General features: G+C 36.6%; 1 protein-coding gene across 4 annotated transcripts; it reads left to right on the plus strand.

The window, feature by feature from the left end:
• Positions 1 to 691: 691 nt before the first annotated feature.
• cdc14b (cell division cycle 14B) lies at positions 692 to 23,219 on the plus strand. 4 transcript variants are annotated; one of them, XM_084086673.1, is made up of 16 exons: positions 692 to 1,006; positions 2,356 to 2,446; positions 3,306 to 3,381; positions 3,514 to 3,606; positions 3,768 to 3,844; positions 4,052 to 4,118; positions 4,187 to 4,249; positions 4,559 to 4,646; positions 5,926 to 6,156; positions 7,453 to 7,591; positions 8,333 to 8,501; positions 9,256 to 9,359; positions 16,669 to 16,716; positions 18,594 to 18,647; positions 22,821 to 22,886; positions 23,034 to 23,219. In XM_084086673.1, the coding sequence occupies exons 1-16, from the start codon at positions 904 to 906 to the stop codon at positions 23,071 to 23,073; spliced, it is 1,509 nt and encodes a 502-aa protein (XP_083942799.1). In that variant the 5' UTR covers positions 692 to 903; the 3' UTR covers positions 23,074 to 23,219. The 4 variants fall into 4 exon arrangements, with proteins under 4 accessions (XP_083942799.1, XP_083942797.1, XP_083942800.1 ...); XM_084086671.1 differs by lacking the exon at positions 22,821 to 22,886 and adding an exon at positions 18,747 to 18,954 and having other exon boundaries at positions 23,034 to 23,174; XM_084086672.1 differs by lacking the exons at positions 692 to 1,006; positions 22,821 to 22,886 and adding exons at positions 1,779 to 2,110; positions 18,747 to 18,954 and having other exon boundaries at positions 23,034 to 23,174.
• Positions 23,220 to 23,406: the final 187 nt, after the last annotated feature.

Here is a 23,406-nt window from a genome sequence, read left to right on the forward strand (position 1 = left end):
TGAATGTATGTATATATGTTTTTATGCATGTATGAATGTATGTATATGCATGCATGTATTAATGTATGCACGCACGCATTAATGTATGCATGTATGAATGTATGTATCATATGTATGTATGTATATATATGTATGCATGCATGTATAAATGTATATATATGTATGCATGCATGCAGAAAAAGCTATACATCTATTCTTTCACTGTCTGTCTGCATGCATGTATGTATATACATTAATATTCAGATCCATATAAGTCCATTTTAAGTTTCATCCCCAAACTCAAAAGAAATAAGATATTTAACATAAAGAAAATTAAATCTGCATATATTATAGACTAATATATCCCCATTATGCATAAATTCTTAATATAACAATTTAGTCTGTTAACTGTCAGTGTCCCAGTAAGGGTTTCTATTGCTTTTTTCACCCCATCACTTTTTAGTAATCATCATAAATTAGGCATCATTCGAAAGCGTTACGTTACCTTTCAGCGTTTCAAGTTTTGCGATATCAACTTTAGATTTGGAACACAACTTGTTTAGATATATGGCTTTGGTTCTCTAACAATTTAAGGATAAAACACTACATTTTCTTTTACACTACAGTTATGAAAATTAGATGAAATAATAAAAACACAATACAAACAATCCTAAAAACCAGAGTGTTTGTGACGGGTTAAAGTTCTGCCAGTGCCCGGATGTTGGGCAGCAGGATGGTGGCGCAGTGACGTCACTCGGAAGGCTTTTAGAAACTTGCCTTCCATATACGTCACTCGCAGGACAACTGGCTCAAATATACTTCGGTCTGCAGCGCATGGAGCTGTTACAAGCTGGACTATGCACAATAACGCACTTTCATCGCACATTCCCGTTTGAAACGCCATCTTTGCATGCCTAGAGAAGTATGAAGCGCAAGAGCGAGCGACGGAGCGAGTCGAGGAAAAGACTCTGCGCTTCCCTGAGCGGCCAGACGGAGTCCAAGAGCGATATTTACGTTCATATCACAGGTAAACAAACCACAGACGCTGCCATAATGATCTCATAAAGTAGAACCAACATTGGGGTCATAAAGTAGTGCGCTATAATTCCTGTCAGGAGCTTTTTTGCACCGAAACATGCTATCACATCAGACTTAAACTGCTGTTTATATGGAGATTAACGCTGGTTATATATGAGAGTAATTAAAACATCACTATTAACTTCTAATTTTGCCTGTTCAAGGGCTGAATCATCTTCTTTGTTCTGTTCGCTGATTGTAAATCACTGAAAATGAGTGTAATAAATAGTAAATCAAAGCAAGAAAAAGATTAAATCCTATTGGCCAATCGACGCTTCTCTCCTAGCAACGGCTTGGGCAGCGTGCCAATCAGAGTCGAATGCTCCCTGCTCTTTAGTTTAAATTCTGTGGAGGGAGGGGCCTAATGTGATTGACGTGTCAGCGGTACGCCCGTGAACCAATCAGGTACCGGAAAAGGTTTTTTAATCTGCATAGATTATAGACTATACAACAAATGTGCGTAATTACTTTACAATTTAAGTTTTTGGTTTACGGTATAGTCATGAAAATGAGAGGAAATGTGTTTTAAAACAAAGAAACACACTACGAACAATCCTAAAAATAGTTTCTTTTGACCAATCGGCGCATCGAATATTCCCTGCTCTACCGTTTAAATTCTGTAAGGAGGGGCCTAGTTATGATTGACGTGTCAGCGGTGTGATTGTGAACCAATCAGGTGCCGGAAAAGCTTTTAACTTTAGCTTTAAACAGCATTGGACTTTATTCGGACTTCAGGAGCAAGAGAGAAAGATCGCTAGTGCTGTGTTACGTTATTTAATTTACGTTTATATAGAGCCAAAACGGGTGTATTGTTTTAGTTTCTCTTAGTTTTTAATTTAATTTAAACATTAAGTATTTTTACTTTCTTGTCGCATAATTTCCTATGACACACTCGATTTCTTCATAAAGTGTCGACGAAAATTTGACTATTTTTGGTTGTATGTGTAAATGTAGTTTGGAATTAGATTGAACTAAACCAAGATTAAAAAAATGCACCGGAACGACTTTTACATAGAAACCTGCGATCTGTCAAACTGCATCGAGGTCATTAAAGGTGATGCTCGTATTTCTTTTTGTTTTTAAATGTCCTTTAGTTTTGTGGTCCGGATCAGTCTTGGGTTCCCAGATTCACTGGGTTTTGTTTTTTAACTCACTTCCGGGACGCGGATTCAAATCTCTCGGACCAATAGATTCATCAGATCATGTGTTTACATTAATGGACCGCGTGGAAATGCTTCTGTTGTGAGAGATTTCAGAATAGTTTGGTTTCCTTCATCATGTGCACTTTGTGTTTTTCAGATCAGCTGTATTTTGCTCTTCTTCATCAGAAGGTGAAGAGCTCTCCTGACAGACACTGTTTCTGCATAGATGAAGAGCTCTCCTATGAGAAGTAAGAGAGGTTTACTTCTAAAACACAGTCTATGACTCATTATTAGGGACATTCTAATACACTTAATTCTACATAATCATATTTGATAAGGCCTCTTACATGTTCAAAATCATTGCACACAATCTACTTCATGCCTTCTGTCGTTTGATTGATAGTTTAAGCTTTTCTAGCAAGAAAATGCCTTTTAGTATAATTGTAAAAACGTCCACCTTCAGCTCGTGGTTTTATTTTTTTTAAATCATGAATATGTTCAATACATTTGTTCATCTCTTAATCATCATTGTATTTTATTGCATTGCATTATATATACAGAGCTTTGATTATGAAAATAAGCATTTAAATATAATCTTGCTAAGTCATATTATTGACAGATATTTATATTTATATGCATTTTGTGAAAGTTTCTGCAATAGATATTTTTGCTCAGTTTGGGCCTCTGAATAAAATTAAGCTGTTTTTTCCTCCATATTCTCACTATATCGTATAATGAGCCATTTTTTTAGATTTTGCAAACTTATGTATGAATGCATTTACATGCATGCATGCATGACTGTATGCATATATATGTGAATAAATGCATTCATACATGCATGCATATACATGCACATGCATATACATGCACATGCATAGACATGCATGCATATATAAGTTTACAAATGTATGCATGTATATGGATGCATTTATGCACATATGTATGTATTTATTCATGCATTCATATAAACTTGTTTTGTGTACTACAACAATGGAAAGAAAAACCCATAATCAAGACAAAACGTTTAAGCCTGTATAGTTTCTATAGTTTCCAGTGCATTGCACCAGATCTTTATCATTGACCTCTTTGATTTTTGTATTTGAACAGCTTCTATGCGGACTTTGGCCCGCTCAACCTGGCCATGTTTTATCGCTTCTGTTGCAAGCTCAACAAGAAGCTGAAGGTAATGACGCTTCATTACACTGGCACATAAAATGCAACGTTGCACTGTTCTACTAAACACAGTCTTTCCATGTAAGCATGCAATATCATTTCAAAGATTTGCTTTTGAATGTGTGCTTTTCTAATCCAACAGTCTTGTGTTCATGCAAAGAAGAAAATTGTGTTTTATACCTGTGGGGACAGAAAGAAACAAGCCAATGCTGCTTATTTGATCGGCTCTTACGCTGTGAGTTTCCCAGTCCAACATTATATTTACTGTTTATTTTGCCTTTTAGAGAAATGCAATCTGATGAAATGCTCAAACATATTTATATAACATGTAAACTGTGCTTATAGTTCTTCCAGATGTTGAAGGCTCACTATTGTTTGTCCTCTTCTTTTTTTTAGGTAATGCATCTACAGAAAACACCAGAAGAAGCGTACAGCCTTCTTGTCTCTCAAAATGCATCGTATCTTCCTTTTCGGTAATAATTGAAATTTTTCCCCAATATTATTCAAGAAAATGCATATTATTATGAGGTATCAAGTTTTCCGGCACAAGAAGTTGCATGTGAACCTCAGGAAAAATAAAAATGAATGAGATGGCCTATTTAAAAAGCAATAGTATTCCTTTGGATTATTTCTATTTTTCTATTAATCTCTGATTTCATTTTTTCCGTTACGTTCAACAGAGATGCGTCTTTTGGAACTTGCATGTACAATCTGAATATTCTTGACTGTCTACGTGGCGTTCACAAGGTAATCCAGATCCTGCAGCTTCATCAGACTCGTTCACTATTCCTACTGATCGCATGCTTGTGTTTCAGGCTCTGCACCTCGGCTGGCTGGATTTCTCACAGTTTAATGTGGAGGAATATGAGCATTATGAGGTGAGTTTCGAGTAAAGTTTAATCTCACGCTTCGGATTTAATGCGTCTTTAAAGGGAAGTTGCGCTAGTGCCGGTTATCCGAGTGAAACGCTTCTGGATGAAGATCAAATGTGGGCGGGGCTTGATTTTGTATGTGGGGAATTGATTGGATGGTTGTGGTCTGCTATTGGCTGATCTCATGTGAGTGACAGGTTGCTCCGCCCACATCATCAGAGATGCTGCGAGAGGAAGTTATTTTGATTACAGTGCAAAGAAAACAAAACAATTATGTTCATTTTGATTTCATGGTGACTTTAATATTTTTTCCAGCGGGCAGAAAATGGAGATTTTAACTGGATCATTCCAGGGAAGTTTTTGGCTTTCAGCGGTCCTCATCCAAAGAGTAAAATTGAGAATGGTGTGTATGGATTCGCTTGTTCTCACATTATACCAAAACTTTAATTCTGAAGTGTAATACTCCTTTAAAGTTTCCTGATAGTTTACTCTCCCCACATCATCCAAGATGTTCATGTCTTTCTTTCTTCAGTCGGAAAGAAATTACGTTTTTGAGGAAAACACTCCAGGATGTTTCTCCATATAGTGTCTTCAATGGGGTCCAACGGGTCGAAGGTCCAGATGTGAGTTTCAGTGCAGCTTCAAAGTCTCGACACGATCCAGCCGAGGAATAAGAGTCTTATCTAGACAAACCAGCCGACATTTATAACAAAAGAAACATTTATATACTTTTAACCTCAAATGCTGGTCTTGCTCTAGCTGTGATGAGACACACATTACATGGTCAGGTTGAAAGGTCAATCGATGAGACAAAGTATTTTTTTTCTTCTTCTTTCATTATTTAAGTTTAAATGTTGTATATTTAATATGTATAAAGAATATATATTTAATAAATATAAAATTCGATGTTATATTTATAATACACTGTTAACCCTTGCTGTAAGAAAAAGGCGTAATTCAGACAGTATCATACCATTTTCCATTAAAACAGTAATATACTGTAGAAAACAAAAATAGCCTACAGGAATATACTGTAAATGAACAGTGCTCAAAGTCGACACTCAGAGGCTGTTTTCCCAATCACACGGAAGAAGGCGGAAGAACCGACCTAGTGTTTACAAAGCAAACGTGCAAAGACTAAGTCAAATGCCATTTACAAAAAAATAAAAGGTAAAACAAAGATGTCAGATGAAGTTGAAGGATAAAATGAGATTGAGTTTTTCGCCCTATCCTACATTTCTGAACCGGAACATGCGTGACCTTTCACCCTGATTACGTAATGCGTGAAGTTTTCGCGTCCAAGACCAGCATCTGTGGTTTAAAAGTATATAAATGTTTCTTTTGTTATAAATGTCGGCTGGTTTGTCTAGATGAGACTCTTATTCCTCGGCTGGATCGTGTCGAGACTTTGAAGCTGCACTGAAACTCACATCTGGACCTTCGACCCGTTGGACCCCATTGAAGACACTATATGGAGGAACATCCTGGAATGTTTTCCTCAAAAACCTTCATTTCTTTCCGACTAAAGAAAGAAAGACATGAACATCTTGGATGATGTCGAGGAGAGTAAACTATCAGGAAACTTTAATTCTGAATGAACTAATCCTTTAACTCTAGTCTGATCTGTGTAAAACTGCTCTGGAATGTACAGATTTATATACATTTGTTCTGTTTTCCGTCAGGATACCCTCTTCATGCCCCTGAAGCGTATTTCCCGTACTTCCGGAAGCACAACATCACCAACATCATCCGGCTCAACAAGAAAATGTACGACGCCAAGCGTTTCACAGACATGGGCTTCAAACACCACGACCTGTTCTTTGTAGATGGAAGTACGCCTAACGATGCCATCGTCAGCAAGTTCCTGAACATCTGCGAGAGCGCTGACGGAGCCATCGCCGTCCACTGCAAAGGTCCGGCACTTAAAGCTCGTTTTATGCACGCTTAAAGAGCACCTATTGTGCTTTTCTCCACGTTCATAGTGTGTGATGTTGCTGTTTGATCATGAAGAAGCTCCAGCTCTTCTCTATATCAGAGTCAGTGTTTCTGAACTCCTGAAACGCCTCCATTAGTCTTGAGTTTCTTCCGGGAACAAACTCGTCACAATATTCCTCATTTGAATAATTTATACGCAGAATAAAGGGGCGGGGCCTGGTTGAGTTAGTTAGTAGTGTGTTGAAACTGGCGGTTATAGTAATTAGGGGCGGGACATTTCCCGAACACACTCGAAGCGCTCGACCAATCACAACACGCTTCTCCAGCCGACCAATCAGAGCACAGTGTGCTTTTCAGAAGGAGGGGCTTCATAGAGACAGGAACTAACAGGGTTTGTTTAAAGTGCTTGAATGTGACTTTTTGAAATTTAAGTCTTGGAAAACGCTTGAAAACAGCCATATTTATGAAAAGGTACTTGAAAGTGCTTGAACTATTGCTAGACTAAAGGTTATAATAGAAAATAGTTTAATTTTATTGATAAAACAATCTTTTCTCACCCGTCTGATATTGATATAGAGCCAGTTCACATGGCTATGACCGTGATATTGCTCATTTAAATATTCAAGGATATGATACAGCTTTCATTCTTCTGGTCAATCATATATTCATGGGAGAAAAAAATCAGTTTGAACAAGAAAATCAATATATTTGTCATAGTATCCTTTTAATGGTTAAAGTTATTTGTACCTTTTATTTATTTATTTTGATCTATTTACCTTTTTGATAAGTGAGATCTCTGGTTGTAGTCCTTGAAAACCAAAAAAGTAGTGCTTGAGAAGTCCTGGAATTTCATTTTACAGTGTGTGTGTACGAACCCTGAAGTAAACAGAGCGTTACTGACAGACTGGGACGAGAGGTGCCGCAACAATGGAGAACATGGGGAAAATAATTATATTCTAGTAGAGCCTGAAAACAACATCATGACTTTGCGATAGACATCACATGCTGAAAAGTGTTCCTACACTGATAAGGCCTGCACAGAATCTCTCCTGTGTTGTTGTTTATTGATTTGCATGTAAACTTTGCATGTTTTACATGTCTGGTTGTTATCAGAATTTGTACATGTGAAAATTATTTTTTGTTTATTAAATATTTCAGCTAATATGCTTTCAGCTACCAATAACAGTGTAGCTCCATATATTTAAAAGGTTTTCCCCATATAATTCAATATCATGAAGTAGAGATGTTGACCGGCGTTCCACTGTGTGTTTCAGCGGGTCTGGGCCGAACAGGGACTCTGATTGGCTGTTACATGATGAAGCACTTCAGACTGACTGCAGCCGAAGCCATCGCATGGATCAGGATCTGCAGACCCGGATCAGTCATTGGACCTCAACAGAACTTTGTTGAAGAGTGGGTGATTCTGCAAACGCTTTAATCCACAGCAATGTCGATGTTGTACCGGTCAAAAGTTTGCAGTACCGTAATTTAGTTTAATGCTGTGCTCACCAAGACTGCTTTTATTTTTTACAGTAAAAATTGTGAAATATTATTATAATGTAAATCATCTGTTTTCTATGTGAATATATAGTAAAGTGTAATTTATTCCTGTGATCAAAGCTGAATTTTCAGCATCATTACTCCAGTCTTCAGTGTCACATGATCCTTCAGAAATCACTCTAATATGATGATTTGATGCTCAAGAAACATTTATGATTATTATCAGTGTTGAAAACAGGTCAGATTTTTATGGTGGTTTGGGTAAGTAAAAAAAAAAAGAAAAAAGAATACTTTTATTCAGCAAAGACGCATTAAATTGATCAAAAGTGACAGTAAATACATTTATAATGTTACAAAAGAGTAAAATGCTGTTCTTTTGAAGTTTATATTCATCAAAAAATGATGCTGAAAATTCAGCTTTGATCACAGGAATAAATTACACTTTACTATATATTCACATAGAAAACAGCTGACTTGCATTCTAATAATTTTTCACAATTTTTACTGTATTTTTGATCAAATAAACGCAGCCTTGGTGAGCAGAAGAGACTTTTTTCAAAAACAATAAAAATCTTAATTATTCCAAACATTTGACCAATACTGTATACACCAGTCTGGGCCTAATACTGATGTATACGCGTCTGAATCTAACAGAAAGCAGTCGAGTCTCTGGGCAGAGGGTGATCTGTACCGTCAAAAGGTAAATGAGCAGGAAAACGGCTCGAGTAAAACGGCAGTGGCTGGAATCCTGTCCGGAGTCGAAGACATCTCCATCAATGGCACCAACAAGAACATTTCACAGAGGAAATCAGCCTCTGAAACGGTGAGTAACAACTCAGTTAATGCGTGCGTTTGACCAACAACGTAAAGTTTGGTCCACTTTGTTGCTTTAATGGCAAATAAGTGTACAATTAGCCAGGAAAAGATAATCTGATCACTTTTCTAACTTTAGTTAGTGTGTAATGTTGCTGTTTGAGCATAAACAACATCTGCAAAGTTACGACGCTCAAAGTTCAAAGCAAAGGGAGATATTTGCTTTTAAAGAAATCACTTTTTAAGGACTACAACAAACGGCTGGTAGAGACTACAACGAGCTTCTTTACATAAACCCCGCCCCCGGGAACACGATTTATAGATTATCATGACAGAATATGCTAATCAATGATAACTACACATAAGCTACATAAATTCATCAACTAACCATTCAGAAATGTCCTGTTGCTTCTACATGTTGTCTCTTCTTCTTGAGTCTCCATCATTGTCTGACTCCGGTTTGAACATAAAAGGCTAAAAGTTTTTGAAATTTTCAGTGTGTGTCTGTGTGAGTGCAAGCTGTTGAAGCTCCGCCCCCTGCGCCGGGAGCAGCAGCTCATTTGCATTTAAAGGAACACACACAAAACGGTGCATTTTTGCTCACCCTCAAAAAGTGACAATTTTAACATGCTATAAAAATATCTGTGGGGTATTTTGAGCTGAAACTTCACACACACACTCTGGGGACATCAGAGACTTATTTAACATCTTGTGAAAAGGGCATTAACCACCCCTTTAACCAGATGTGTTGTTCATTTCTTCAGCACACGGAGGAAGATGAAGAGGAGTGTGGCGGTCTCACGCAGGGCGATAAACTCCGAGCTCTGAAGAGTAAGAGGCAGTCTAGAGCGTCCACGGGCTCACTATCGTAAGTTCTTCTCCATTACACCCCTCTCCTGTCCATCACACACACACACGTGTCCATCGAGGCTGACGGTGCGGGTCCACTGGCGCAGGAGAAATCCGCTCGATTCCTGCAAGTCTTCAGGAATAAATCCTTAATAAAGTCATCATGCTTATGATTTCAGAAAATACTTTTATTTCAAATTCCCAGGCTTTTTGTGAGCTTTAGTTGTTGTTTTATTGCTACAAATATACAATGAATATGCAAACTGCATTTGAGATCTGAATTAAAGGTGATGTGTAACAATTTAACCCTTTAAAGCCTGAAATTGTCAAAAAATCTTCTTTTTTTTAAATGGAACAGTTTATTGAATCTAAATATCTAAATGTATCTTTAGACACATCAGGCTTTTATGGCTCATATAGTCTGATATAGTGAGAATATGGAAGAAAAACAGCTCAATTTTATTCAGAGGCTCAAACTGAGCAAAAATATGGTGCAGATGCTGATATTTATATGAAATTTTGATGCGTATAATGTAAATCAATGAGATGTTTATAACAGTATTGCAGATATTTACATAAAATGCATATAAATATCAATATCTGCCAATAATGTTTTAGTAAGATTATATTTAAATGCTTAGTTTTATAATCAAAGCTCTGTAGTTTTAAAACATATAATGCAATGCAATACAGAGATGAACAAATAAACCTTCCTCAAAAGCCTGATGATCATATTTCATACTCATGATTTAAAAAAAAAAGGATAATCAATTAAAGCGAAGCTGCTTCAGTCACGCTGAAATATTACTAACAATATGAAAGTTATTCTTGCGTTAACTTGATAAAATCAGGTCAGATTTGACAGCAGAAAGACTCGTGAAGCTCGAGCTGAAGGAGGATGTTTGTACAATTATACTTAAAGACTTTCTTGATTTATAAAATTATAAATTATCAATCAGACGGGAGAAGGACTGGAGGAGATTGTGTGTGTTTAGAGACCAGTAGCTTTACAGCACTGAATCCCCCATTAACGTGAACTAGGAAATGAACTTGAGAAAGCCTCGCGCCAGTGGACGTGAACCGCGTTAGACACTCATCGAGTCGAGTCCCCCACCGGATAATCTGCATAAATAGTGGTTTTCCGGTAATGATGGATGTTTAAGTGTGTGTGCATGACTTACAGAGACTAACTGCATGTTTTACACCGTGTCCTAACCAGACTCGACGCGATAAGATTCCAGCGACAAATAATGTGTCTGTCGACACTAGACGCGACGCGACTGCGAGATGAAAAATCAATCAAAACCCACAGCCAATCAGAACAGTGTGTGGGTGGAGTCAGCCAATCAGAACAGTGTGTGGGCGGAGTCAGCCAATCAGAACAGCGTGTGGGTGGAGTCAGCCAATCAGAACAGCGTGTGGGCGGAGTCAGCCAATCAGAACAGCATGTGGGCAGAGTCAGCCAATCAGAACAGCGTGTGGGCGGAGTCTCACGGCACCAGAGAGTAATCTTGACGGCACTCGCTAGAACATGGATAAGCAGCTGCATAATCAAATTCACAAATATTACACCATTTAAACATTATTAAAAATACATAAGCTGAGTTACTAAAACAATCTTTGTCAAAGAACACACTTGTTTGTTCACAGTTTGAACGTTCTTGTTTCCATTTGTTTAATTTCAAGATCTGAGGTGAATTATCCATTGTTGCTTTTACAGCTACAAAGCTGGAGCACTAAATGATATTCAGAGTCACATGACACGCTTTTAACATTAAATAAAGCACATAAACAGTCCCTGAGATTATCATCGCCACACTTTGTGTTTGTTGTTCCAGCGCGACGTCGCAGAAAAATAGAACCCGTTTCTAAACCAGAATCGTCACGTGTCGCCGTCGCGGCTGGTTAGGACAAACACTCGATTAACATGTAGAAGAACCTTTTATCACGCGTCGCGTGTAGTTAGCACACGGTGTTAGAGTTTAAAACCTCAGTCTTCCTGTTAATGATTGTGCTGGCGAGACGAGAAAGACCCCAAAAGCCTTTTATCACACAGCAGGCGAATGGTAGTAAAGTGTTGCAGTTTTCTGGGCTCGCTGTGGCCCGACTGTTGTGTGTCGTTGAAACGGTAGCAGAATGACGTTCAGGTGAGTCTGTGACATCATCGCCCATCATAACGAACATGTGGCTGACGCAGGTCTTCATTTCATTCAGTGCCTTTGTTTTGCTTCCACGTTCACTGAGAACGTTTTTAGGGGTTCAAGCATGAAACCCTATTGTAATTGTAAGGATTTGTATGACCCCGATTGGCCCATAGGTGGCGCTACAGCAACCAAAAGTACAAAATCGCTCATAACTCTTAGACCGTTTGTCCTAGACTCAAGTGTCTTACACCACTGTGATCTCTGGCTCAAGTTGGACGAAATGTGTATCTCCAATTTAGATTTAGGCGGGAAAAATGTTCTGCTATGTTGAATTTTGTCCAAAACCTACTTTTGCGAACTAGTCCCTGGTTTTTCGCCCGATCAGAACCAAACCAGTCTAGGACAATTCTCTGGACTCTTTAGATCAATAATTATTGAAAAAAAAGTTGAACTTTTGCATTTGGCTGGCTGTAACAGGGTCATTTAGAAAAGGGGCGTGGCGAAATACACTCAAAAGCCTATAAATCCTAAAGGAAAACCTCACAAAAATTGGTGAGCTGATGTGACATAACATTCTAAACAAGCAAGCAAAATGTTATGGAGATCGGACCATAGGTGGCGCTATAATTGTCAAAAAGCTTTGAAAACCACATATTTCCTATGGTAAATTGGCTGTAAATGGACTTTTCCATCTATTATTTCAGTGGTTAAAAGCTTGCTAAATAAAACTTAATGTCTTAAATGCTTATGTGCTTAAAGGCCTTAAATGCTTGAACCCCGATAAATGCTGCTTGCAGCTTTAATTTATTTATTTATTTATTTATTTTAACTAAACCTCAGTTTGGGTCTAAAAGTGTAAATGGGGTCACAACAAAAAAAAGTCTGATATATATGCATCAGGCCATCCAGCTCCACAAACTGCTCTGACCTTTTCTTGTAACATGTTCAGTGCTTTTTTGATGTTCTAACCAAGTCTTGGCTTTGCATGATGATGTTTGATGATGCATGACGTGTGTGAACTGTGTTGTGTTGTTGTGACACACTGTGGCCGGTTTGCTTTGATCGTCTTTTTCAATTGCACTGTAAACTGGATCTGATCTCAGACCGATACAGACACTGATTGAATTTGATTTACAATTGGAAACCCATTTCCATCTAAATTTTGTTTGTAGGCTTAAGTTTTGTAATATTTAAGTGTCTATAAAGAGCATTTACTCCGTTTTATCTTGATCCATGATCAAAAATCCTGGTTTAAAGTGCCCCTATTATGCTTTTTGGGATATTGTCTTTCATGTAGTGTGTAATATAGCAGCTATTTGTGAATGGAAAAAGGTCTGCGAAGATCAAAATTATTATACATCACATAGAAAATGTAGAAATTTCACATAGAAATGAAGTTATTATCTCCCAAAAGAAGGCCGATTCTGAACAGCTGTCAGTAATTCCAGTCAACAATGTAACTAATTTGCATAATGCCCGCCTCTGGTCTTGATTGGCTGAATGGCGTCTCTTAGCTCCGCCCTCAAACACTAGTTTATCTGAGACTGGAAGAGTTTGGTTCGTGTTGTTCATGTCGAGAAGACTCTGAGATTGATACGGTAAAACCCACGCCATCGTTACTGTTCGTATCACTGTGATCAAGAGCTGAGATTCAGATATGATAATGAGCGTTTGCTTTCTGACCAATCACAGCACAGCACCTCTCAGAGAGGCGGAGCTTAGAGAGACTGAATCTTCGATCGAAGCGTTTCAGACACTGAGAGAAAAGAGCTGATGCTGCAGTGGAGATTATGAGGAAACTAGTGTTTTTTGACCTGTGATGCATGTAAATCTGTTATAGGAGACCTTTAAAACAACATTAGGAGCTTTAATAGCATAATAAGGGCACTTTAAAGCACACGGTTCATGTTGTAACGAGGCAGAAATGGAGTGAATGTGGTTTTGCAGACGTCCAGTGTGCAGTGATGGGAAAAGGCTTCTGTCTTCCTTCCTTGTCTTGTGTTGTGTCCTGTGTTCAGATGGCCGCTAGCTTTGCTGCTCTCTGCTCTCTGTAGCGTTGTCTTCTGCTGGATGTTGTTTGGCTTCCCTTCCATCCATTACTGTATAGACGGGGTGGGATTGTAAATGATTTCTCCCGTCACTCTCTTAGCCCTTCTCTGGACTGGAACGCTGTAAGTGTCTCGACGGATCGTCCTTTACAAACATCACAGGCGTCCTGAAAACTGTGGCGCTAGTCTGAGATACAACATTGTTTTATTCCTTTAGGAACATTTCGGTTTGATTTTACGAACGATAAGCTCTATTTTCAGCATTCGTGGCTTAATGTTGAATATAACCAACAATAAATCACTGACAGTTTTTTTTAAGTCCCCCTGTAGTCAATAATTATATCTCTTAAAACTCATCTTTGATCACAAAAATTACATATTTAAACGTTTTTACCTTGAAAAAAATTCTTCATGGTTTAAAATATCTTGACTGTAACTCGACACCCTTGCCTCATTTAGTATGCGCGGCTCTATGAATATGCAAATGAGCCCCGCCTCCACTCACTCACTCAGCTCAGAGATCCACTGGTTGACGATCACACGTTGATCTGATTGGTTACAAGGTAGTTTGTGACGTCAGAAACACCAGCGATTTCAAAGCGTGTTTTTGAGACTGTCTTTGGTTCACTGCAGTTTTAAGGAGGAAATACTCAGCAATGGAGTCGACTTATGAATTTACACATGGTTTGAATATAAGCGTATTAAAAACACCACATAGACACACAAACAGCTGGATTTTCAACACAGGGACTTTAAGTAAAATAGAATCAGAATTCCAGTAAAGAATTTGGTCATGATTATGAGATAAAAAGTCAAAATTATGACTTACTAAGTCAAAATTTATGACATAATTGAAATTGACACAATTTATTTCAAGTAATTTTTTTTTACATAACCAGGTTAGTAAGTGACTTTTGTGGCTGTACTTTTTAAAACTGTGTGCAACCCATTTTTTAGTTAAATTGTGTCTAAAAAATCTTATATTTTTAAAGCAACACTATGTAACTTTTCGACCTTCATAATATATTTCCAAAACCCTTGTGATGGTACATGGACTTACAATAGGTTGAATGACACGTCTGCCATAGCCTGACGGGGTCTGTGTCGCTTTTACTGGCACTATGTAACTTTGGGGTTCGGGTAGTTACCCGAGCACAAAAAGAACTACAAAATTCGACTGCTTTACGGCATACGTCACTTCCCCCACCACTTCGTCAAATTTGGACGCGAGAGGCCAACCAGCGTTTGTTTTTCCGGCTTTCATGCGTATGTTTTTGGGGGTGTTTACACCTGGCCACTTCATGCGTTTTCTCAATTCGGATAGCTATGAGAAAAGCGTGAAAAGACCAGGTGTAAATGTCCTCCGAAACGCATTCAAGACGGATTTGAAACCGATCGCTCAAAACCACTTCAGGAGGAGGTCTGAGACGCATTCCAGATGAAACTGGACAAGTGTAAAAATGCATCTGGTTGTTGAAACCACATATGTAAATTGTACTCCTCCCAAAAATGCTAAAAAAATAAATAAATACACGCGTTATAGGCTATATGTAATGTGATAGCCAGATATGACGACGCTACTGGAATCACCGCAGATGAGCAGCTGAGTAAGTTATGTATTCATCAAGCCAACGTGCAAACTATCGCAAATCAAAGTGAAAGTAAGTCGCAGACGCTTAACACACAATCATCATCATTAAAAGTAAATAAATGAAATGATCTTACCAGGGCTGTTGCTGCTCTCTCTTATTGCGGTCTCTGATTTTGAAAATTTAGCTGATGATCAATAAAATGCCGCTCGTATCTGTTGCTTTCAGTGACGTGCACTCCAATAAACATGCATATATATCACGGGAATTGAAGATCGGATTTAAATCCGTTTCGCAAAAACACATTTATGTGACCAGGTGTAAATGGAATCGTTTTGATATATCAGATAGCTATCCGATCTGAGAAAACGCATGAAGTGGCCAGGTGTAAACAGCCCCATGGCCAAAGCAGCAACGGACAAAAAAAAGAGTCAGAAGTAGGCTAACTAGCCTAATGACTGCAGGCTGATAGTCATGTTTGTTTATTTATTTTTCTGGTGAAAGTGTCTTGCCTCAGGCTATAATGCAAATTGATTTTTCAACTTTGCAGATTCATCTATGGTAGCTTGATATTATAATGTTGACGATATATGGCTATTACCTACCCCACAAACATTGAATTGAATTAGAATTCTGTAAAACAGTAGCCAATAGGCTACTATAATGACGCTGGCTTGTAAACGTGAGCTACGCGATCTTTTGGCGCTTGAAAAAAATAAAACCCATGAAATTATATTCATATGACATGCTGAAATATGCCACTGTACCTGGGTTGAAGACATTTCACACGCAACGCAGGCTGTCTGCCCAAGACGTGAGAACTCCTTCTGCAGAGTTTGGGTAACGGCTTGTCAACAAATGCACGTGTTAACCATGTAACCATGACAGATTTTACGACAGTAGTAGAAGACAATACTGTTTCCCAACTGTAGGGGGAGCCCGAGAGCAAAAGTTACTTAGTGTTGCTTTAACAAGTCATGTATTTTCTGTTGTAATGCACATGTGTGTTTTGTGTCTCTCCCTCTTTATCTAAATGTCTTATGGAGTTTTTCTCCTTTATAGCCCCAAACGAGCTAATATTCCATAAAGCTGCTTTGAAACAATGTTTTGTGGGAATGAATCCACATATAAACTGAAATGGACCATGTTTTATATTAAAACGACGCCAAAATCAATTTGCATTATTCCTATACATTTCACAAAAGCTCTTTAATTCCACCAACAAAACCATAATGATAAAAACAATATCAAATAGCAATGAAATGTAATGCATATTGAAGTGTAATCCTCTATAGTTCAAGTTCAGTCATAATCAATGAAGCTGACTGCACAGTTATTTCTGATTCATATTTCTGAAGAGATCAGTGCGGCTGAAAATGTTTCGTTATGGAATGCGTGAATGGCCAAATCCACAGAAATTATGTTTTTTTGCTCTCAATAATGAAGTTTGCTGAATGACCGTATAAATGCACGTTGTATGATTTGGCGGCGGCTGTAGAGAATGCTTTTAAATGTTTATGAAATGTTGTTTTTGTCTTTACTTGCAGGTTGGAAGAAAATACAATTCACGCCAAATCAACATCAAAGTCATTAAGGTAACTTTTCTTATTTATTTGAATAAAACTGTGTACTCTGTAATTTATATCCTTGTTAAAAGAAATACAGAGAATATTACTTTTGTCAAATCTCTTTAACATCATATTCCTTTTTCTGCAAGGTTGTAAAAGGGTTGTTTTTGTCAGTCGAACCCCTGAGATTTTAAGTTAATATAGCAATAATAATAATAATAAAATAATCAAAATAATCACAATGTTATGTAGCTAAACAAATAAAATATTTTGCTTTTTTAAATATTTTGATTGGTTTTATTTTTAAAATTATTTACTTATTTTTTATATTTAATTATTTAGATTATTGGTATTTGATTATAAAAAAAAATATATTTTTTAAGCAAGTATTTTACTTTAATTAGTTTTTTTATTTAAAAAAAATATTTTAAATTTGTATTTAATTAATTTATTGCATTGGTGTTTGATTAATGAGTAATCTTTTTTATTATTAATTAAAAATGTTAATATTTAATTAGATTATTGGTATTCAATTACTGACAAAAAATAGTTTTTTTTTTTTTTTTTAAGCAAGTATTTTTATTGTTTGAATTTTTTAATTATTTACTTAATTTTTTTTGTATTTAATTATTTAGATTATTGGTATTCGATTATAAAAAATATATTATTTTTTTTAAGCAAGTATTTTATTTTTATTTGTTTTTATATTTCAATTATTTAAATATTTAGTTTTTTTATTTAATTAATTTATAGCATTGGTGTTCGATTAATGAGTAATCTTTTTTTATATATATATATATATATATATATATAGATATATATATACAGTGCTATGCATAAGTTTAGACACCCATGCTAAAGTTGACTAAAAAGAGGAATAAAAAAATCATCTTTTGGAAATTGAACTTAATGCCTTAATTAAAAAAATTAGGAAAAATCCAACCTTTAAGGACACCAATTTTCTTTGTGAATGAATAATGTATCGTAAATAAATAAAAGTTCTTCCTTAAAATACAGGGTGCATAAGTCTGGACACCCCTATGTTAAATTCCCATAGAGGCAGGCAGATTTTTATTAAGGCCAGTTACTTCATGGATCCAGGATACTATGCATCCTGATAAAGTTCCCTTGGCCTTTGGAATTAAAATAGCCCCACATCATCACATAGCCTTCACCATACCTAGAGATTGGCATGGTTTTATTTCAGTTAGCCTAATAGCTGGTTTGATTTGCATTGAGAGATGATCTTATGGAAAGTACTCCATGCCAATCTCTAGGTATGGTGAAGGCTATGTGATGATGTGGGGCTATTTTAATTCCAAAGGCCAAGGGAACTTTATCAGGATGCATAGTATCCTGGATCCATGAAGTAACTGGCCTTAATAAAAATCTGCCTGCCTCTATGGGAATTTAACATAGGGGTGTCCAGACTTATGCACCCTGTATTTTAAGGAAGAACTTTTATTTATTTACGATACATTATTCATTCACAAAGAAAATTGGTGTCCTTAAAGGTTGGATTTTTCCTAATTTTTTTAATTAAGGCATTAAGTTCAATTTCCAAAAGATGATTTTTTTATTCCTCTTTTTAGTCAACTTTAGCATGGGTGTCTAAACTTATGCATAGCACTGTATAAATATTAAAAATTTTAATATTTAATTATTTAGATTATTGGTATTGGATTACTGACAAAAAATTGACTTTTTTAAGCAAGTATTTTATTTTGATTTTTGATTTTTAATATTTAATTATTTATAGCATTGGTGTTCAGTTACTGACTTTTTTAAAAAAAAATTATGTATTTACATTTTTAATAATAGAGCATTGATATTCGATTACTGAAAAAAAAATGTTTTTTTAAATGATCAACTTTGCTATAATCTGTAAAATGTCCCTCCTGCAGCTCAGATAAAAGGAAAAGGACGCGGGCGTCGCTCGGGTCCAACAGGGCCAGTGGGTGAGTGATTCAATGAGGTTTCTACGCCGTTTTGCATTAAAATCACTAAAGCAACTTGAGCAAAGCTCTAGTGTGATGGTTGACGTTTTCCTTTCACAGCCCTTTACATTCAAGGCTCGCTCAGTCTTTAGGCAGCTTGCACGTAATGGCCTGTGAAACGGACGGCGTGTTCTCTGACGTTAGCGCTGGCGTGTTCTCTGACGTTAGCGCTGGCTCTATGGCCAACAATAGTTTCATCAAGCAGTCGAGCTTAAAGCACTTAAAGCCACACCAGAGGACTTACTCTGCCATAAGTTCCCTGAGCTCAGTAAGTCCCAGAAGCCCGTGTGATCGGGGCTCGTAAACGCTCTCATCTCCGTCACGTCTCCATCTTTCCTGCATGACTCTGACGGGCTGAGCGTCTCTCGTCTTCGCTTGCACGCTATCATGCTATCATGGACGACTCGATCGTGATTCAGTGCTGGGCAACTATTAGTCACATACAAAATAAAAGTTTGTGTTTACATAATATATGTGTGTGTGTGTACTGTGTATAATTATTTTGTATATAAATTAGGGCTGGGGGAATTAACGCGTTAATCTTTGCGATTAATTTGAGATGTTTAACGCGTTAAAAAAAATAACGCATTTAACGCAGCACTTTCTTTTCCCCTCGTTTTAATGATTTCCTGTTGCGGCTGCTATTGAAAAGCCGAAAATATGGGGATCGGGTTTCATTCTGTGCAACAGTGTTAAAGGGATAGTTCACCCAAAAATGAAAATTCTGTCATCATTTACTCTCCCTCAAGTTGTTCCAAACCTGTATGATTTCCCAGTTGCTGGGAAATTATACAGTTCAATTCAATTCAATTCAAATTTATTTGTATAGCGCTTTTCACAATACATATTGTTTCAAAGCAGCTTTACACAAAGTGCATTTCAGAAATGTACATAGAAAAATACAGTTAGTTAATTAATCATGCATTAATTTAGGGCATAAACATATCGCCAGCGTCGAGTCGTCTCTTCACAGGCGTCGAGTCGTCTCTGCACGGGTGTTGGGGCATCTGTAGTTTCCATGGGAGGCTGGATACAAACTGGAGCTGACAATCTGTATTTACCTCGGGACTAGGGTCCCGAGATAACAGAAAAGCAGATGGGAAATAATTAGCGTAGCTGCTGCATTCAATCTGATTCAACTGTAGTATAAAAAGTAAGTATTATGTGAATGCTTGGCTAAAGAAATGCGTCTTTAATCTAGTTTTAAACTGGGACAGCGAGTCTGAGCCTCGAACAATATCAGGAAGGCCATTCCACAGTTTAGGAGCTAAATGTGAAAACGCCCTCCCTCCTTTAGTGGACTTAGATATCCTAGGAATGACCAGAAGCCTCAAATTTAGTGATCTTGAAGAGCGCGATGGATTATAGGGCGATAGAAGTTCCGTTAAATACACGGGAGCTAAACCATTTAGTGCTTTATAGGTCAGTAGTAATACTTTGTAATTGATACGGAACTTTATAGGTAACCAATGTAGAGATGATAGAATTGGTGTTATATGATCATATTTTCTTGACCTAGTAAGAACTCTAGCAGCTGCATTTTGGACTAACTGTAGCTTGTTTATTGAGGATGCAGGATAACCGGCTAATAAAGCATTACAGTAATCTAGTCTCGAGGTCATGAATGCATGAACTAACTTTTCTGCATCAGAAACTGATAGCATATTACGTAGCTTAGCAATGTTTCTAAGGTGGAAAAAGGCTGTTCTTGTAACATAGGAAATATGATTTTCAAAAGATAAGTTGCGGTCTAATATAACACCCAGGTCTTTTACTGTAGTGGATAAAGTAACAGGACATCCTTCTAAAGTAAAGTTGTATTGTAAGAGGTTTTGTGGGCAGTTTTTTTGACCAATAAGTAATACCTCCGTTTTATCTGAATTTAATAGCAGAAAATTACACATCATCCAATATTTTATATCTTTAACACACTCTGTCAATTTAGATAATTTATTGTTTTCATCTGGTCGTGATGAAATATATAATTGAGTGTCATCAGCATAACAGTGGAAATTAATTCCATGTTTTCTTATAATATTACCAAGTGGCAGCATATATATTGAGAATAGCAGAGGGCCTAACACAGATCCCTGCAGCACTCCATGGTTTACTGGAGTTATGATCGATTTTTCCCCATTTAAACAGACAAAATGGTAGCGGTCTGATAAGTACGATCTAAACCAGCTTAATGCCTGTCCATGAACACCAGTGTAGTTTTGTAGTCTATCTAAGAGTATTGTGTGATCTATAGTATCGAACGCAGCACTAAGATCGAGTAAATCTAGTATTGAGATACAGCCTTGGTCAGAAGCTAGAAGTAAATCATTTGTAATTTTTTTCTTTTTTTTTCCGGTGTTTCACTTAATTCTAAGTTTAATTATTGATGATTACAAGCTTGGAGGAAATGCAATTAATTGCAATTAATTACAGCAAATTGTGCAATTAATTAGTTAATTTTTTTTAAATCGATTCCCAGCCCTAATATAAATACACACACATGCATGTATATATTTAAGAAAAATGTGTTATTAATATATAAAATATTTATATATAATATACATTGTGTAAATGTATATACATGCATGTATAAAGTAATTATATACAGTACACACACAAATGTGACCCTGGACCACAAAACCAGTCACCTGGGTAAACATTTTAAATTGAGATTTATTGATCATCTGAAAGCTGGATAAATAATCTTTCCATTGATGTATGTTTTTTTATGACAGACAATATTTGTCTGAGATACAACTATTGTAAATCTGGAATCTGAGGGAGCAAAAAAATCGAAACATTGAGAAAATCTCCTTTAAAGTTGTTCATTTATGTTGGCGATTGTGCTGCATTCACTCACAAAAATACATGTTTTATATATTTACAGTAGGAAATTGACTAAATATCTTCATGGAACATGATCTTTACTTAATATCCTCATGATTTATGGCATAAAAGAAAAATCGATAATTTTGACCCATACAGTGTATTGTTGGCTATTGCCACAGATATCCCCGTGCGACTCGAGACTGGTGACGTGATCCAGGGTCACACATATATATATATTATGTACACACAAACTTTTATTTTGGATGTGATTAGTCGTTGCCCAGCTCTAGTTTAGACTGGATCATGATTGGGTGTGAATGACTTCTCCAGTATCAGTGTCAGTGATCATGAGTCGGACCCGTTTACTCCTGGATGATCGTGCGTCTCAGATGCTTCAGCTCTGATCAGGTTTATCTGTCAATATATTTGGGCTTTTAAAGCTGCATGCAAATGCAAAGTTTAAAGCTCTAGTTTTTAGATGTTTGGATTTTATGCTCACCAAGTCTGCATTTATTTGATCTAAAATACAGTAGAAATGTGAAATATTATTGCAGTTTGACTCATCAGTTTTCTATGTGAATATACAGTAAAGTGTAATTTATTCCTGTGATCAAAGCTGAATTTTCAGCATCATTACTCCAGTCTTCAGTGTCACATGATCCTTCAGAAATCACTCTAATATGATGATTTGATGCTCAAGAAACATTTAGGATTATTATCAATGTTCATATTTTTGTGAAAACTGATACATTTTATTTTTCAGGATTCTTTGATGAATAGAAAGCTCAGAAGTATAGCGTTTATTCAAAAAATATTATCATCTTTACTGTCACTTTTGATCAATTTAATGCGTCCTTGATGAATAAGTGTGATCTTTTTCTTTATTTTTTTTTTACCCTAAACTGCCACAAAAATATGAACATTGCTAATAATCATAAATGTTTCTTGATCATCAAATCATCATATTAGAGTGATTTCTGAAGGATCATGTGACACTGAAGACTGGAGTAATGATGCTGAAAATTCAGCTTTGATCACAGGATATAAATTATACTTTACTATATATTCACATAGAAAACAGATGATTCACATCATAATAATATTTCACTATTTTTACTGTATTTTTGATCAAATAAAAGCAGCCTTGGTGAGCATTAATCTAAATCACTCCAAACGTGTGACCATGAGAGACGTGTTAATAACACCAGCTGTGAACGGGCCTCTGAAACATTAACATTAACAGGATCAGAGATTTAGTTTTAATGGGTTTTTATCTTTTCACTGCCTTTGCACCCGTGCCTGTGATAGACGATCTCTGTCCAGAAGAAGGAAAGTGCTTCACGCAATGCCATCGGTGCGCTTTCAGAGACCATGGTATCAGATTTCCTTCGTTTCTTCTTCTCTAGCTTCCTTCTGCTTTCTGATAATGGAGCGTCCTCAGCATTTAAAGCATGTGCATGTTGTGTTCTGGACATTTTGCACACGTTGGTTTGGTCTTTAAAGCATTTCTTGTCTTCACAGTAACTCCATCTCCAAAGCTCGAGCTCCTCTCCTCCGCTGAAACATCCACTTCTTACTTCTGTACGGTGTTCTGGGCTCGTCCACGTGATCTACTATCAACGGTATTCAACAAGGAATCTGTGGTCATTGAAAAAGCAGCATTTTTGTTTTGTTTTTTATCAGAGAAAGCTTTAAGCATCTGTGAATTTAGACTTTTTATCCCATTGTAAATATCATGTGTCAGAAGCTGCCTTTGTTATTATGCATTACTAATATTGTTTTTAATACTGTATCTAGTACTTTATTAACTGTAAATGATCGAATGTGAATCATGACTGAAAGCTGTATATAAGCTTAAATTTGATAGATTTTGTTTTTTTTTACTGTAAATAAT

This window comes from Abramis brama, assembly GCF_963993115.1.
Source record: "Abramis brama genome assembly, chromosome: 16".
In the NCBI taxonomy this organism is placed as follows: Eukaryota; Metazoa; Chordata; class Actinopteri; order Cypriniformes; family Leuciscidae; genus Abramis; species Abramis brama.